The sequence below is a fragment of the Nycticebus coucang genome, chromosome 10 (assembly GCF_027406575.1).
Source record: "Nycticebus coucang isolate mNycCou1 chromosome 10, mNycCou1.pri, whole genome shotgun sequence".
NCBI classification, from domain to species: domain Eukaryota; kingdom Metazoa; phylum Chordata; class Mammalia; order Primates; family Lorisidae; genus Nycticebus; species Nycticebus coucang.
In genome coordinates, this window is record NC_069789.1 from 29,955,823 (window position 1) to 29,972,235 (window position 16,413).

Genomic DNA, 16,413 nt, shown 5'->3' on the forward strand with positions numbered 1-16,413 from the left:
TTATTGCCCTCAGTAGTGCCGTGGCGTCACACAGCTCACAGCAACCTCCAACTCCTGGGCTTAGGCAATTCTCCTGCCTCAGCCTCCCAAGTAGCTGGGACTACAGGCACCCGCCACAGTGCCCGGCTATTTTTTTGTTGCAGTTTGGCCGGGGCTGGGTTTTAACCCGCCACCCTCGGCATATGGGGCCGGCGCCCTGCTCACTGAGCCACAGGCGCCGCCTGGGGGTCTCATTCTTGTTCAGGCTGGTCTCGAACTCCTGAGCTCAGGCAATCCACTCGCACTGGCCTCCCAGAGTGCTAGGATTATAGGCATGAGCCACCGCACTTAGCCTGTTCTCCCACATCTTATTGCCCCATCATGAAAGCCAATTTGCTACATTTCCTTTTACATACTACATCATGTTTGGCAAACAAGAAAAAATTACAGGGGCGGCGCCTGTGGCTCAGTGAGTAGGGCGCCGGCCCCATATACCGAGGGTGGCGGGTTCAAACCCAGCCCCGGCCAAACTGCAACCAAAAAATAGCCGGGCGTTGTGGCGGGCGCCTGTGGTCCCAGCTACTTGGGAGGCTGAGGCAGGAGAATTGCCTAAGCCCTGGAGTTGGAGGTTGCTGTGAGCTGTGTGACGCTATAGCACTCTACCAAGGGCGATAAGGTGAGACTCTGTCTCTACAAAAAAAAAAAAAAAAAAAAAAAAGAAAAAATTACAAGGCATGCTAAAAAGCAAACAACAGTTTGAAGAGACAAAGAACCAGACTCAGATGTGGCAGGGATACTGGAATTATCACACAAGAATTAAAAACAATTCTAATTAATGATATGCTAAGAATTCTAATAGATAAAATAGGCAGCATGCAAAAACAGGCAAAGTAAAAAGAGAGATGGAAATTCTAAGAAAGAACCAAAATGAAATGCTAGAGATCAAAAACACTGTAAGAGAAACGAAGAATGCTTTTTTTTTTTTTTGAGACAGAGCCTCAAGCTGTCACCCTGGGTAGAGTACTGAGGCATCACAGCCCACAGCAACCTCCAACTCCTGGGCTCAAGCAATTCTCTTGCCTCCACCTCCCAAGTACCTGGGACTATAGGTGCCCACCACAATGCCTGGCTATTTTTTGGTTGCAACTGTTGTTGTTTGGCGGGCCCAGGATTCGAACCCGCCAGCTCAGGTGTATGAAGAATGCCTTTGATGGGCTTATTAGCAGGCTGGATGTGGCTGAGAAAAGAATCTTGGAGCTTAAGAATACATTAACATAAACCTCCAAAACTGAAAAAAAAAAAAAAGAGAGAGAGAACAAAGACTGAAAGAAAAGCACAGAACATCCAAGGACTGTGAGACAAAAGGTATAACTTATGCATTAATGAGAACATAAAAAGGAAAAGAAAGGAAGAAATATTTGAAAAATAGTGAGTGAGAATATACTCAAATTTTAGATACTAAACCTATCTACCTTTGGAAGCCAAAAGCCATAGTAAATTTTATATCACAAGAATAATTAGCAATATATGATTGAAGAATACAGAATGCTATCACATACAAATGACAAGGTTTTCCTGAAAATAACATCACCTGAAAAAGGTAAACATTGTGATTATCTTAATGAATGCTATAAACATTTTTATTTATAAAGATCATATCTATCCCAAGCCAATGTAGTTTGCATGTTTTTGTTTTTGTTTTTTGAGGCAGAGTCTCACTTTCTTGCCCTGGTAGAGTGTTGCATCATCATAGCTTACAGCAACCTCAAACTCTTGGGCTCAAGCGATCCTATTGGCCTCAGCCTCCCAAGTAGCTGAGACTATTGGCACCTGCCACAATGCTTGGCTATTTCTAGAGACAGGGTCTCACTCTTGCTTAGGCTGGTCTCAAACTCATGAGCTCAAGCAATCCACCCATCTTGGCCTCCCAGAGTGCTGGGATTACAGGCATGAGCCACCATGCCTGGCCCTTGTTTGTACTTTCAAAAAAGGAAAAGAAATAAAACATTACAGACTATGATTCAAACTAAAAAACATATCTAGTCTAATTTTCAAACTACTCATTATATTTTTAAGAGGCTACTCAGGAAAATTTTTCTATATAATATGTCTATACTTATTTCAATTTAGACTTAAGATTTCTTAGTGCCTAATCAAGTATTTAGCTGTTTCTACTCTCTGAAAAGAAATGAAATTTCCCTAAACCATACAGCTAGCCAAAACATCATAACTGTTGGGTTAAATGATAATAACAGAATATGCAGAAGTTACTAGTTAGCTTAGCAAGAACTTAGCTGTTTCTAGTCTCTGAAAAGAAATGAAATTTCCCTAAACCATACAGCTAGCCAAAACATCATAACTGTTGGGTTAAATGATAATAACAGAATATGCAGAAGTTACTAAAAAAAGCCTTTACATGGGTAGTGCCTGTGGCTCAGTGAGTAGGGTGCTGGCCCCATATACTGAGGGTGGTGAGTTCAAACCCTGGCCAAAACTGCAACAATTAAAAAAAAGCCTTTACACTTACCCCCAAGTTATTGACAACCATTTAGAATTTCACAGTGCATAATGCTCAAATGTCTGAGTTCTTTTTTTTTTTTTTTTTTTTTACTATTTTTTATTGTTGGGGATTCATTGAGTTTTTTTTTTTTTTTTTTTGTAGAGACAGAGTCTCACTTTATCACCCTCGGTAGAGTGCCATGGCATCACACAGCTCACAGCAACCTCCAACTCCTGGGCTTAAGCGATTCTCTTGCCTCAGCCTGCCGAGTAGCTGGGACTACAGGCGCCCGCCACAACGCCCAGCTATTTTTTGGTTTGCAGTTCAGCCGGGGCCAGGTTTGAACCCGCCACCCTCGGTATATGGGGCCGGCGCCCTACCGACTAAGCCACAGGCGCCGCCCGAGGTTTTTTTTTTGAGACAGAGTTTCAAGCTGTTGCCCTGGGTAGAGTGCCGTGGTGTCATAGCTCACAGCAACTTCCAACTTTTGGGCTCAAATGATCCTCTTGCCTCAGTTTTTCTGTTTTTAGTAGAGATCAGGTCTCACTTTTTGCTCAGGCTAGTCTTGAACTCATGGGCTTAAGCAATTCACTGGCCTTGGCCTTCCAGAAGCCTAGGATTATAGCTGTGAGCTACAATGCTGGGCCAAATGTCTTAGTGTTTTAAATAGCAGAATAAAAACCAAAACTGCGGCCAGGCATGGTGGCTTACACTTGTAATCAAAGTACTCTGGGAGGCCAAGGCAGGAGGACTGCTTGAACTCTGGAGTTCAAAATCAGCCTAAGCAAGAGCAAGAACCCCATCTCTACTAAAAACAGAAAAATTAGCTGGACATGTGGCATGTGCCTGCAGTCCCAGCTACTCAGGAGGGTGAAGCAAGCAGTTTGTTTCAGCCCTGGAGTTTGAGGTTGTAGTGAGCTATGATGACACCATTGCACTCTATCTAGGAAAACAGAGCAAGACTCTGTCTCCAAAAAACCCTCCAAAACCCCAAATCTAAGAAAAGCTCCAAAAGAAAGACTTGTAAGTCTTTTTCTGCCTTTATAACTTTTATTTTCAAGCTTTGCTGAAAACAGCAGTTTCCAAAACCTATACAATTATAAAAGAATATATAAAAATATTTGGCCCTGGCTCGGCACCCTAGCATAGTAGTTATGGCGTTGGCCACGTACGCCAAGGCTGGCGGGTTTGAACCCAGCCCAGCCCTGTTAAACAACAATGACAACTGCAACTAAAAAAGAGAGGGTGTTTTCTCGGGCACCTGTAGTCCCAGCTATTTGGGAGGCTGAGGCAAGAGAATCCCTTAAGCAAGAATTGGAGGTTGATGTGAGCTGTGATGCCACAATACTCTACCGAGGGCAAAATAGTGAAACTCTGTCTCAAAAAAAAAAAAAAAAAAAATTGGCCCTAGAAAAATATTCAACTTTAATAATACAAAAGACAAATAGCTAAAATAATATACAAAACAATACTTACCACTTGGATAAGAAATTCTACTGGAAAACCACCTAAGGTTTCAGTGTCAGAGCCAGAAATTTTACTTCTCCAAGGTGATTGTCCTAATAAAGGATCATTATCCTATGGGAATAAAAGGGAACCATTTAATTACTGTTTAAAAGGAAAATCTTACTTTTTGATAAAGATAAAATTCTATTACAATTAATATTATATTAAAGTCCAATAAAAGGAAAATATTTCTGGATTTGAAGCAACTATATATTATTTAATATTTTTAAACTCACAATAATATGCGTATTTCCCAAAGTTGATGTAATAGATGTATATTTTATAGGAACACAGTTTACATTCATAATAGTCAACTCTGGAGTTGAAGCAACTATATATTATTTAATTTTTTTTTTTTTTTTTTTAAGATAAGTCTTACTTTGTCACCCTCGGAAGAATGCCCTTGCGTCATAGCTCATAGGAACCTCAAACTCCTGGGCTCAAACCATTCTCTTGCCCAGCTATTTTTAGTTAGAAATATTTTTTGCTCTTGCTCAGGCTAGTCTCCAACCTGTGAACTCAGGCAATCCACCTGCCTCAGCCTCCCAGAGTGCTAGGATTACAGGTGTGAGCCACTGCACCCACTCCTATTTAATATTTTAAAACCCACAATAGTGTGCTTATCTCCTAAAGCTGCTATATAGATGTGTATTTCATGTGAACATAGTTTACATTCATAATAGTCAATTAAATTATTATTACTAAAATATTACTTACCGTAATTGGTGACTGGAGAGGAGGAGTATAATGTAACCGTGGGGGGGTCATAAAAAATCGAGAAGGCCGCTGTTTTTGTCCAAAGGCAGCAATTGGCATTGTCTCATGAGGTTCGTTACTCTTTGGGAAAACAAAATAATCCATAAAATGTAAAGAAATTTACCAATCATTTAAGCTTTGTAAACATTAAATTTCAGCTTGAGATATATATTCACTCATATAATTTATGATAGGCTATATTATTCTACAAAGATTAAAAGCTAGAACTTAAAATCAGAGTATGAAAACACTACTTTGCTGCTAAAAGCTTGAACTCATAGAAGAGAAGGCTTAAGGGAGAAAAAGAGGTCAAAGGCTTAAAATAGTTTAGATAATCAAATGTTAAAATAAAGTATTCTGGGGCAGCGCCTGTGGCTCAACAGAGTTGGGCGCCAGCCCCATATGCCGGAGGTGGCGGGTTCAAACCCAGCCCCGGCCAAAGACTGCGCAAAAAAAAAAAAAAAAAATAAATAAATAAAAGTAAAGTATTCTGGGCAATGCCCATAGCTCTGGATAGGGCGCCAGCCACATACACCGAAGCTGGCCAGCTAAAATAACAACAACTGCAACAAAACAAACAAACAAACAAACAAAAAAGGCATTGTGGTGGGCACCTGTAGTCCCAGTTACTTGGGAGGCAAAAGAATTGCTTAAGCAAGAGTTTGAGGTTGCTGTGAGCTGTGATGCCACGGCTCTCTACCCAGGGCAACAAAAAAAAAAAAAAAAAAAAGAAAGAAAGAAAAAACCTAAAAAAAATAAAGTATTCTATGGTCATCTTTGCCTATCTACATTTAGGCTATCTAAATATATCATACTATAATTAAAGTCAACTCTTGGTGGTGCCCATAACTCAGTGGCATTATAGGCGCCGGCCACATATACCCAGGCTAGCAGGTTTGAATCCAGCTCAGGCCAGCTAAACAGCAATGACAACTGCAACAAAAAAATAGCCGGGCATTGTGGCAGGCACCTATGGTCCCAGCTACTCAGGAGGCTGAGGCAAGAGAATCGTTTGAGCCCAAGAATGAGGTTTCTGTGAGCTATGACACTACAGCACTCTACTGAGGGTGACAAAGTGAGACTCTGTCTCTAAAAAAGAAAAAAAAAAAGAAAGAAAAAAAGAAAAAAGGAACAATTTAATTTCCATAATGCTTGGAGGAAACCTATTTTTTTTTGAAGAAGGGAATACCATTTTGTTATAGAAGTTCATTATTTATTTTTAAAGGACTTTATCGGTATATTAGTTCTCAAAATTATTTTAACTTATTAGAAAGGTGTATAATTTCCATGACATTGCTAGATAAAGCATAATGATGGAACGATGGTCTAGCAGTTTAATGGAATATACTAGAAATTCAAAAGATCTGGATTCTAGTCCTAGCCTTACAGGGAACCAGCTCCAGAGCCTTAAATAAATTACTTATGTCTCAGTTTCATCATGCAAAAAGTGAAAGTAATTAACACTCACGCTGCATACCACTGAGGCTAAAACAAAAGAATAAATGTTATAGTACGTTACTTCACACTCTAAGATAATTCTGCAAGAGAAATACATTTTAACCTAACAGCTGAATGAAAATGTTAGATAGCATCTTCCTCAAGTTTATGCAGTCAGGAGTGATCAGCTCTGTCACAACAAAGCGCTGTGAGGGTACAGTACAATAGAAGGATCCCAGCTTCTGAAAATTGAAAGTTTTTAAGTATAATTTTGCTCCAAAGTTTAGTAGTCAGGGCTTTGAATTCCTAATGACCTCTTCCTCTGTAAGCTGAAACTGTAATTCTATCATAAAACAGAATTTCTTAGAAAGCTCTCCACAATATATTTCATAAGCATAAAACATAAATGTATTATGAAATACTACTTACAAGAACTTCATAGTCAGGGATAGTATGGGTTCCAAGCCCAGTCCTATCAAAAGTCACTCTATAAGTGGCATTAAGAGTATCCACAGCATCTATTTGTCCAGTGAACAGACCATCATGAACACCACGTAATCGTGCTGAGAAAAGAACAAAGGCATTATGATGTTTGGGAGATGGAAAATTATCAAATATAACATTATTCAAGCATGCAATTTAGACCATAGAAAGTACAATATTATTGACTATTAGAGTTTAAAATAAGCACACACTTTATTTTAGGTTTAGAGAAATAAAAAATTTTTATTTATTTATTTATTCTGGTTTTATTAAACCGAAACTATAAATGGTGATTCCATTATATTGATCCCATTGCATATTGTATACTGATTTGATATACAAATGAAATCAAATAACTACCAAAAAAAGAGAAAAATATTTTAAAATCATTTGGGGTTTAAACCCCTGATTGATTTTTCTTTTTTTTTTTTTTGAGACAGAGCCTCAAGCTGTCACCCTGGGTAGAGTGCTGTGGCACTCTATTCTATTCATATAGAATATATATATATATATATATATAACATATATATAACCCCATATATCAAGCGATTCTCCTGCCTCAGCCTCCCAGGTAGCTGAGACTACAGGCGCCCACAACAACGCCCAGCTATTTTTTGGTTGCAGCCATCATTGTTGTTTGGAGGGCCCGGGCTGGATGTGAACCACCCAGCTAAGGTGTATGTGACTGGCGCCTTAGCTGCTTGAGCCACAGGCGCCAAGCCTAAACCATTGATTGTTAAAAAGTCAACAAACCGGGGGGGGGGGGGGGGGAGAAAAAAAAAAAAAATCAACAAACCGGGCGACACCTGTGGCTCAGTGAGTAGGGCGCCAGCCCCATATACTGAGGGTGGCGGGTTCAAACCCAGCCCCGGCCAAACTGCAACAAAAAAGTAGCCAGGCGTTGTGGCGGGCACCTGTAGTCCCAGCTGCTCGGGAGGCTGAAGCAAGAGAATCATGTAAGCCCAAGAGCTGGAGGTTGCTGTGAGCCATGTGACGCCACGGAACTCTACCAAGGGCAGTAAAGTGAGACTGTCTCTACAAAAAAAAAAAGTCAACAAACAATTCAGGTCATTATACTTATAAATGAAACAGCAGTAGTGTAATTTATGATAATAATAATAAAAAGATAAAGATAAATTGCAGAAAAGAATTAATAGAGCAGGTCTGAGACTGCTATTCTTAGAAAGATCTGTTTGCAAGGTTGGCCCTAGACTGGCATCTAGAAATTTGGATTTCAAAAGTGTTTCCATTATTCCCTAATTTATAAAGGTGGTTTACTGTGTCTCAATTGTTTGTGCAAACACTGTGGTTAATGCTGGACACTGGCTTTCCTTATGGGAGTCTGGAATTTCAGTATTTGCTAGGCAGAGGTTGACAACACAACCAACCCCCAATAGAAATTCTGGTCAAATTCTCTACTGAGTTTCCCTTATTTCTAGAGCAGTGGTTCTCAAACTTTCTAATGCCGCAGGTTGAGAACTGCTGTTCTAGAGGAATTAAGCAAGTCCTGTGTGACTGTACTGGAAAAGGTCTCCTGAAAACTCGCACCTGGTTTCCTCTGGGCTTTGCCCCACACACCTTATTCCTTTGCTAATTTTGCTTTGTATCTTTTACTGTAACAAATCTTAGTTAGCCATGAGCACAATTATATGCTGAGTCTTTCTAGTGAATCACCAAAACCAGGGGTGGCCTTGAGAACCACTGACACAGATGAAGTCTTGGTGTCACTATTATTTAAGTCCCACCTAAAATAACACCAGAGAAATCCAAACAAACATCCAGCATGAGTGAAAATATAAGAATAGTAGCATTTAATACTTGTCTCTGGACAAAGTGAAACACTTTATATTGACCAAAAGGTACAATATGCATTATCTTAATAGAACACAAATATACAATGCAAAAGTGTTTAAAATAAAAGGTTAATTGATAAAAACACAACTGTAGGAAACTAAAATATCACTCTCAGTCTCTGACAGAGCAATTATGGGAAAAGTGAACATGGATACAGAAGATGTGAGCATTAAGGTTGAATAAACAAACATAGAAAAAGACTTCTGGTTTTGGCAACTTGAAGAGATTGGTAATTCTTCTCCACAAAAGACAAGTATAAACCTGACCAAGACTGTCAAAACACCACGATTCCAGAGTACTGGAAATGGACCAAATGCAGAAAACAATTAGGAAATGTTTATGGTTGAAAACTGCCAGAGCTTCAGGTTAGGACAAGGAGTCAGTGACCAAGAATTACCAGACATGTAATTTCCTAAAGAAATTATTACTAGAAATTATTATTACCAAAAATTACTAGACATGTAATTTCCTAAAGAAATAGGAAAGCATGGCTCTTAGTATAGTGAGTAGAAACTGACTTGGGATTTAGACGGGTTCAAACCGGGCCCCGGCCAAACTGCAACAAATAATAGCTGGGCGTTGTGGCGGGCGCCTGTAGTCCCAGCTACTCAGGAGGCTGAGGCAAGGGAATCACTTAAGCTCAGGAGTTGGAGGTTGCTGTGAGCTGTGTGAGGCCACGGCACTCTACCGAGGACCATAAAGTGAGACCCTGTCTCTACAAAAAAAAAAAAATAAATAAAAAATAAACAAAAAAGTAGCTATTATAAATATGCTCAAAGACTTAAGGATCGCAATGACTCAATAGGGAATTTCAGTGAAAAATAGAAACCATATCAAAGAGCCAATTGGAAATTCTAGAGATAAAGAGTATAATCACAAAAATGAAAAATTCAGAGAGACTCAATTACACGTTTATGATAGCAGAAAGAATCAGCTAAGATTTTAGATAATATATTAACCAGACTATCTTTTTTTAATTGACAGATATAATTGTTCACATTTACCATATACAACCTGATGTTTTGAAGTATACACACATTGTGGAATGACTAAATCTAGCTAATAACAGATGCATTGCTTTGCATCATTTTTGTGGTAAGAACATGGCAATTCTCTTAGCATTTTTAAAGAATATATGAACTATAGTCACCACATTTTACAATAGATCTCCTGAATTTACTCTTATCTAACTAAACTTCTGTATCCTTTGACCACCATCTTTTCAACCTTCCCTGCAACCACACCAGCTCCTTATAACTACCATTCTGCTCTCACTTTTTGAGATCATATGTTTGAGTGAGATCACACAGTACTTCTCTTTCTGTGCCTGGACTGTTTCACTTAACATAGTGTCCTCCAGGTTTATACATGTTGTTGCAAATGACAGGATTTCCTTCTTCTTATGGCTGAATAGTATTCCACTGTGTATATGTATGTGTAGATACACACCACGTTTTCTTTATCCATCCATCCACTGGTGAACACTTAGGCTGACCCCATAAACTGGCTACATGAATAATGCTACAATAAACATGGGAGCACAGGTAACTCTTTGATATAGCGATTTCATTTCCTCTGGATACATACCCAATGGGATTGCTAGATCACATAGTAGTTCTTTTTGTGTCATTTTTTAGGAACCTCCATATTGGTTTGTATATTGACTAATTTTTTTATTTTCATTTATTTATTTTTTTTGCAGTTTTTTGCCGGGGCCCGGTTTGAACCAGCCACCTCCAGTATATTGGGTCAGCACCCTGCTCCTCTGAGTCACAGGCACCATCCAATATACTGACCAATTTACATTCCAATTAAGAGTGTGTAAAGGGCAGCACCTGTAGTTCAGTGAGTAGGGCACCGGCCCCATATACCGAGGGTGGTGGGTTCAAACCTAGCCCCGGCCAAACTGCAACAAAAAAATAGCCGGGCGTTGTGGCAGGCGCCTGTAGTCCCAGCTGCTCAGGAGGCTGAGGCAGGAGAATCGCGTAAGCCCAAGAGCTGGAGGTTGCTGTGAGTCCTGTAACATCATGGCACTCTACCGAGGGTGGTAAAGTGAGACTCTATCTCTACAAAAAAAAAAAAAACTGGGGTGGCACCTGGGGCTCAAGGAGTGGGGCACTGGCCCCATATACCAAGGGTGGCAGGTTCAAGCTCAGCCCTGGCTAAAACTAAAAAAATAAAAAAATAAAATAAAATAAAAATAAATTTTAAAAAAGATTGTCTTTTCTCCATGTCTTTGCCAACACTTATCTTTTGACTTTTTTATTTTTTTGGAGACAGAGTCTCACTACATTGCTCTCAGTAGAGTGTCATGGCATCACAGCTCACAGCAACCTCAAACTTTTGGGCTTAAGCGATTCTCTTGCCTCAGCCTCCCAAGTAGCCGGGACTACAGGCGCCTGCCACAGCACCTGGCTATTTTTTTGTTGTAGTTGTTGTTGTTTGGCAGGCCTGGGCTGGATTTGAACCCACCAGCTCTGGTGTAGGTGGTGGCGCCCTAGCCGCGGAGCTACAGGCACCAAGTCTTTTTTTTTTAAACAGTAGTTTATTTTTTAAAATTTTATTTATTTATTTTTTGAGACAAAGTCTTGTGCCATAGCATCATAGCTCACAGCAACCTCAAACTCTTGGCTACAAGCGATTCTCTTGCCTCCGCCTCTCAAGTAGCTGGGACTACAAGAACCCACTATAACATCAGGCTATTTTTTAGGGACAGGGTCTCACTCTTGCTCAGTCTGGTCTCGAACTCTTGAGCCCCAGCAATCCACCAGCCTCAGCCTCTCAGAGTGTTAGAATTACAGGCATGAGCCAGCGCACCCAGCCACTTTTATCTTTTTGGTAAGAACCATTCTAATAGGTGTGAAACTATCTCATTGTTTTAATTTGCATTTCTCTGATAATTAGTGATGTTAAACACTTTTAGCCATTTATTTGTCTTCTTTTGAGAAATGCCTATAAGTTCCTTTGCCCATTTTTTAATCAAGTTTTTTTCTTTTTTGAGACCAAGTCTCACTCTGGTGCTCTGACTAGAGTGCTGTGGCATTACAACTCAAAGCAACCTCAAATTCTTCAGCGCAAGCAATCCTCTTGCCTCCGTTTTTTCTATTTTTAGTAGAAACAGGGTCTTGCTCTTGCTCAGGCCTGAGCTCAAGTACTCCATTCACCTCAGCTGCTGAGTTATTTTTTTCTAAATATTAAGAGTTCCTGATATATTTTGTATGTGAATTCTTTATCAGATATATTGTTTGCAAATATTATATTTTCTCACATTTTGTAGGTTGTCACTTACTCTGTTGATTGTTTTTCTGAACAGTTTTTAATTTGATATAATCTCATTTATCTATTTTGCATTGTTGGCAAAACTGTATTCTGATCTATTAAAGATAAACCAATAGAAATTATTCCAAAGAACAGAGAGAAAAAAAACAGAGACTCAGTGTCCATGTGGAATATGTCAAGTATACAAACATACTTATGATAATAGTCCTGGAAGGAAGGAGAAAAAAAAACAGGAAAAAACAATATTTGAAGTAGCTTGGCTCCTGTAGCTCAGGCGGCTAGGACACCAGCCACATACACCAGAGCTGGCAGGTTCGAATCCAGCATGGGCCAAAAAATAGCTGGGTGCCTGTAGTCCCAGCTACTTGGGAGGCTAAGGTAAGAGAATTGCTTAAGCCCAGGAGTTTGAGGTTGTTATGAGCTGTGACGCCATAGCACTCTACTCAAGGCAACAGCTTGAGACTCTGTCTCAAAATATATACATGTATATATTTGAAGAAATAATGAGCAAAAATACCCCATATGTGATGAGAAAAATTTATCCCACACACCCAAGAATCTCAATGAACCCCACGCAGGATAAACACAAAGATTACACTTAGATACATGATAGTCAAATTTCCAAAGTCCAATGACAAAGAGAAAATATTAAAATCAACAAGAGAAAAATGACTTATCACATGCAGGAGAGCAGTGGCACAATTAACAGGAAGGCCAGAAGGCAGGAGCATAATATATTTTGTAACACACGTGATATTGATGGCAAAAAGGAAGGTAGGGAAAATGAAGCTACATTAAAATAGTTTGTATTAACCAGAATTAAGTCAGTATTAAACTGAAGTAAACTGTGATACTTACAAATATATATAGTAATTCCTACAGCAATCACAAAAGCAAAAAGAAAAAACCCTCAATCAACCAACCCTCAAAAAAATTTTTTTTAAATCAACACAGAATTAAAATTGTATACTAAAAAATATTTAACACACAAGAAAAGGCAGGAAAGAAGGTACAAAGGAACAAAAAAGACATGAGACATTGAAAACAAATAGCAAAATGACACCTCGAAATGCAACCAATCAGTGATTACATTAAATTTGAATGCACTAAAAATAAACAAAATGAAGATTTGTAGACTGGATAAATAAAACAACAAGATCCATTATCTTCATGTTCCTGGAATTTGTGATACAAAGAACAATGTATAGTTAATCAATAATTTCTGTCATCATAATGTAAATTCTTGGTAAAAATCTTAGGAACTGTCCCCCCTTTTCCCTTTAAAAACCTATTTTTGTAACTGTTGCTAATCAGAGTGCTGTATTAGGGAAATTTTAATCTATACTCCCAGGTTGAAGCCCTCATATTTGGGCCAAATAAACTCTCTACTTGTACCTACTTTTATTTTTTGAGACAGGGTCTCACTTTCTCACACACAGTGCCATAGTGTCATAGCTCAGAGTAACCTCAAACTCCTGAGCTCAAGCGATTCTCTTGCCTCAGCCTCAAGAGTAGCTGAGACAACAGGCACCCATCATGATGCCTGGCTATTTTTAGAGGCGGGGTTTTGCTCTAGCTCAGGCTGGTCTCAAACTCCTAAGCTCAAGCAATCCGCCCACCTAGGCCTCCCAGAGTGCTGACATTACAGGATCTACCTGTATTTAAAAACAAACATGCCAACAGTCTTAGGCTTGTGGGTGATAGAGGTCTAATCTCCCAGTCCATAGCTTGCCCTCATGCATGCCTGGGCCACCTGTGGCCTGTGGCACAGCCCTCAGCCTGCAGGATCAGAAACCCAACGGGGGCATGGGCTCCCGACTACTGAGGCTCCTTTCCTGGCCTTGGCACAAATGTGACAATGCTCAGCCACCTGTTGTTCTACGTGAAGCTGCTCCTCAAGGTGGGTCATGAGCCAATGCCCCTGACCCTTGGAGCCAATGTGCTAGGAAAGAAGGTGCTCTGTCTGCCAAGCTTCTTCATCCACATCACGTACATCATGTAAGTAAATGGTAAGACAGGGCTGTTCTGAGGCCTAAGGCCCTGACCCATATCCAAAGCCCTCTCCACTGTGACATGGGGCAGTTACAAACAAGATTTTTCCTCCAGATGAAACTGAAGTTTTCAAAAAGGATGATATGAAGACTTCTCTGAATAAAACAGTGAAGAACACCTCCTATAAGAAGAGAATGCAGGCTTAGCGCCTGTGGCTCAAGCGGCTAAGGCGCCAGCCGCATACACCTGAGCTGGCGGGTTCAAATCCAGCCTGGGCCCGCCAAACAACACGATGGCTGTAACCAAAAAATAGCCAGGCGTTGCGGCGGGCGCCTGTAGTCCCAGCTACTGGGGAGGCGAGAATTGCTTGAGCCTATGAGTTGGAGGTTGCTGTGAGCTGTGATGCCACAGCACTCACCCCAGGGCAACAGCTTGAGGATCAGTCTCAAAAAAAAAAAAAAAAAGATGACAATGCAGTGCATGTCTTGCAGGCTGGCCATCCCCCGAGGTTATCTCAATGTGCTATATGGGACAATTTGTGGACGGAAGGCCAAGTATAATGGTGTGAACTCCATTAGGAAGATTTTCAAGAGGACGGGCTGCTGGGATTCTTCGTGGGCTTAGTCCCTCACTTCCTGGGCAATGAGGTTTTCTTGTGGGGCTATAACCTGCTAGCCCACTTGTCAATGCCTGTTGGATGACAGCTTTAGTGAGGGCCTGACCATCCCAAACTACACCAAGTGTTGTGATGGGGATTGCAGTGAACATGCTGACTTATCCCCTCCTGCTGGTTAGCTGTCTTGTGGCTGTGAACAACTGTGGGCTGCAGGCTAGGCTCCCTTCTTACTCCCCAGTGTTCAAATCCTGGATTCACTATTGGAAGTACCTGAGTATGCAGAGCCAGCTTTTCCAAGGCTCCAGCCTGCTTTTCTGCCAAGTGTCATCATGATCATGCTTTACCCTGGAGTTAACTTGAATCGTCTAAAAAAAAAAACACGCTACTTCAACCTGGCCCCTTATGGATGAGGCCCAATCATCTTGGGCCACCTGTAAGATAACTCCAACCCAGCAACACCTAGATGTACTCTAGCCCAGCTAGGCTGCAGTTTCCATATGTGCCATATGTCTATCTAGATGTGGGGTTGGGCTGTTCCCAATGTATTGGGTCACCTGACAGACCTGGGAAAGGTGGAGTAGGGTGGTGAATCGGGAAGAATCCTCTTATTTCCCAGATTTACTGAGTCTGCCTTGTGCAGGAAGCCAGAGAATGGCTTGTGGAGGCCCAGGTTGGACTCGAAAGGCTAATGGTCAGATCCCAACCCCAACCCCTACTACCCCTTTAAGTAGCTCAGCTCCTATTCTGCAGCTCAGCTAGGAACATCATTCTCCCACTCTGTAAATAGGATATGATGCCCCTTCATGAGGCTACCATCATGTCTAGGCTTCTGCAGGGAACTTAATGCTAGGTTCTGCCTTTGTTTTTCTCGACATTACTTTTCTGATTTTTTTTTTTTTTTTGCAGTTTTTTTGGCCGGGGCTGGGTTTGAACCCGCCACCTCCGGCATATGGGGCCGGTGTCCTACTCCTTGAGCCACAGGTGCCGCTGACATTACTTTTCTGATATGAGGGCAGCACGATCTTTCTTTTTTTTTTTGAGATCATTTCCCTTTGTCATCCTCAGTAGAGTGCCGTGGTGTCACAGCTCATAGCAACCTCAAACACTTAGGCTCAAGTGATTCTCTTGCCTCAGCCTCCCAAGCAGCTGGGACTACAGGCACCCATCACAATACCCACCTATTTTTAGAGAGGGGATCTTGTTCTTGCTCAGGCTGGTCTGAACTCCTGAGCTCAAGTAATCCACCCACCCCAGCTTCTCAGAGTGCTAGGATTATAGGCATGAGCCATCATGCCCTGCCCAGCACCATTTTCTGAAGGGGAATCATGTGATTGACTATTCGGGATGTATTCCCCTCATCTAATGCTCCTCTGTTTAATGGTGATGCCTTACATGTAGGATCTGGTTACCTGTGCAGTCATAAATGCCCAGAGGTTAGGCAATCAGTGATTCTAGTTTTGCTCAGTTTACAACTTCATGGTAAAATTCAACCGTGTCTCCCTCAGATAAATGTATTGGTCATGATTTGGGGAAAATAAATGAAATAAAATAATAAAATAAAACATAAAATAAAAAATAAAACAAAAATCCCAAAGTTCCAACTACATGTTGTCTACATATTTCTGCATATGTCTGTTACCCACTTTAGATTCAAAAATACAAATAATAAAAGTATAGAAAAAGATAAGCCACGGTAACAATAAGACAACAGGAATGGCTATATTAATATCAGCCAAAAAGTTAAGATTAGGTGTATTACTAGGGACAAAGAGGGGCATTTCATAACGATAAAAGGGTCAATATAGGGGGAAAATATGACAAATATATGCATTTTAACAGAGCTCTAAAATAAATGAACCAAAATTTGACAGAACTATAAAAAGAATTAGACAATTCAACTATTAAATGAAGATTTTAATATTCCTTTGTATTAGTCTAATTTCTGTTACTTAGAATATCTAAAAGTGGGTAATTTATTGGGTAATTTATAAAGAATAGAAATTTATTTCTT

At 40.4% G+C, this 16,413-nt stretch overlaps 1 protein-coding gene across 2 annotated transcripts in view; it reads right to left on the minus strand.

Annotated features, from left to right (window-relative positions):
• LIN9 (lin-9 DREAM MuvB core complex component) overlaps positions 1–16,413 on the minus strand; it is an 80,416-nt gene that overhangs the window by 27,034 nt on the left and 36,969 nt on the right. For both annotated transcript variants that reach the window (XM_053604046.1, XM_053604045.1), the window contains exons 8-10: positions 6,608–6,741; positions 4,703–4,822; positions 3,956–4,057 (exon numbers count right to left, since the gene is read on the minus strand). In XM_053604046.1, coding sequence (XP_053460021.1) covers positions 3,956–4,057; positions 4,703–4,822; positions 6,608–6,741 — 356 coding nt within the window. The remainder of the gene's footprint in view (positions 1–3,955; positions 4,058–4,702; positions 4,823–6,607; positions 6,742–16,413) is intronic.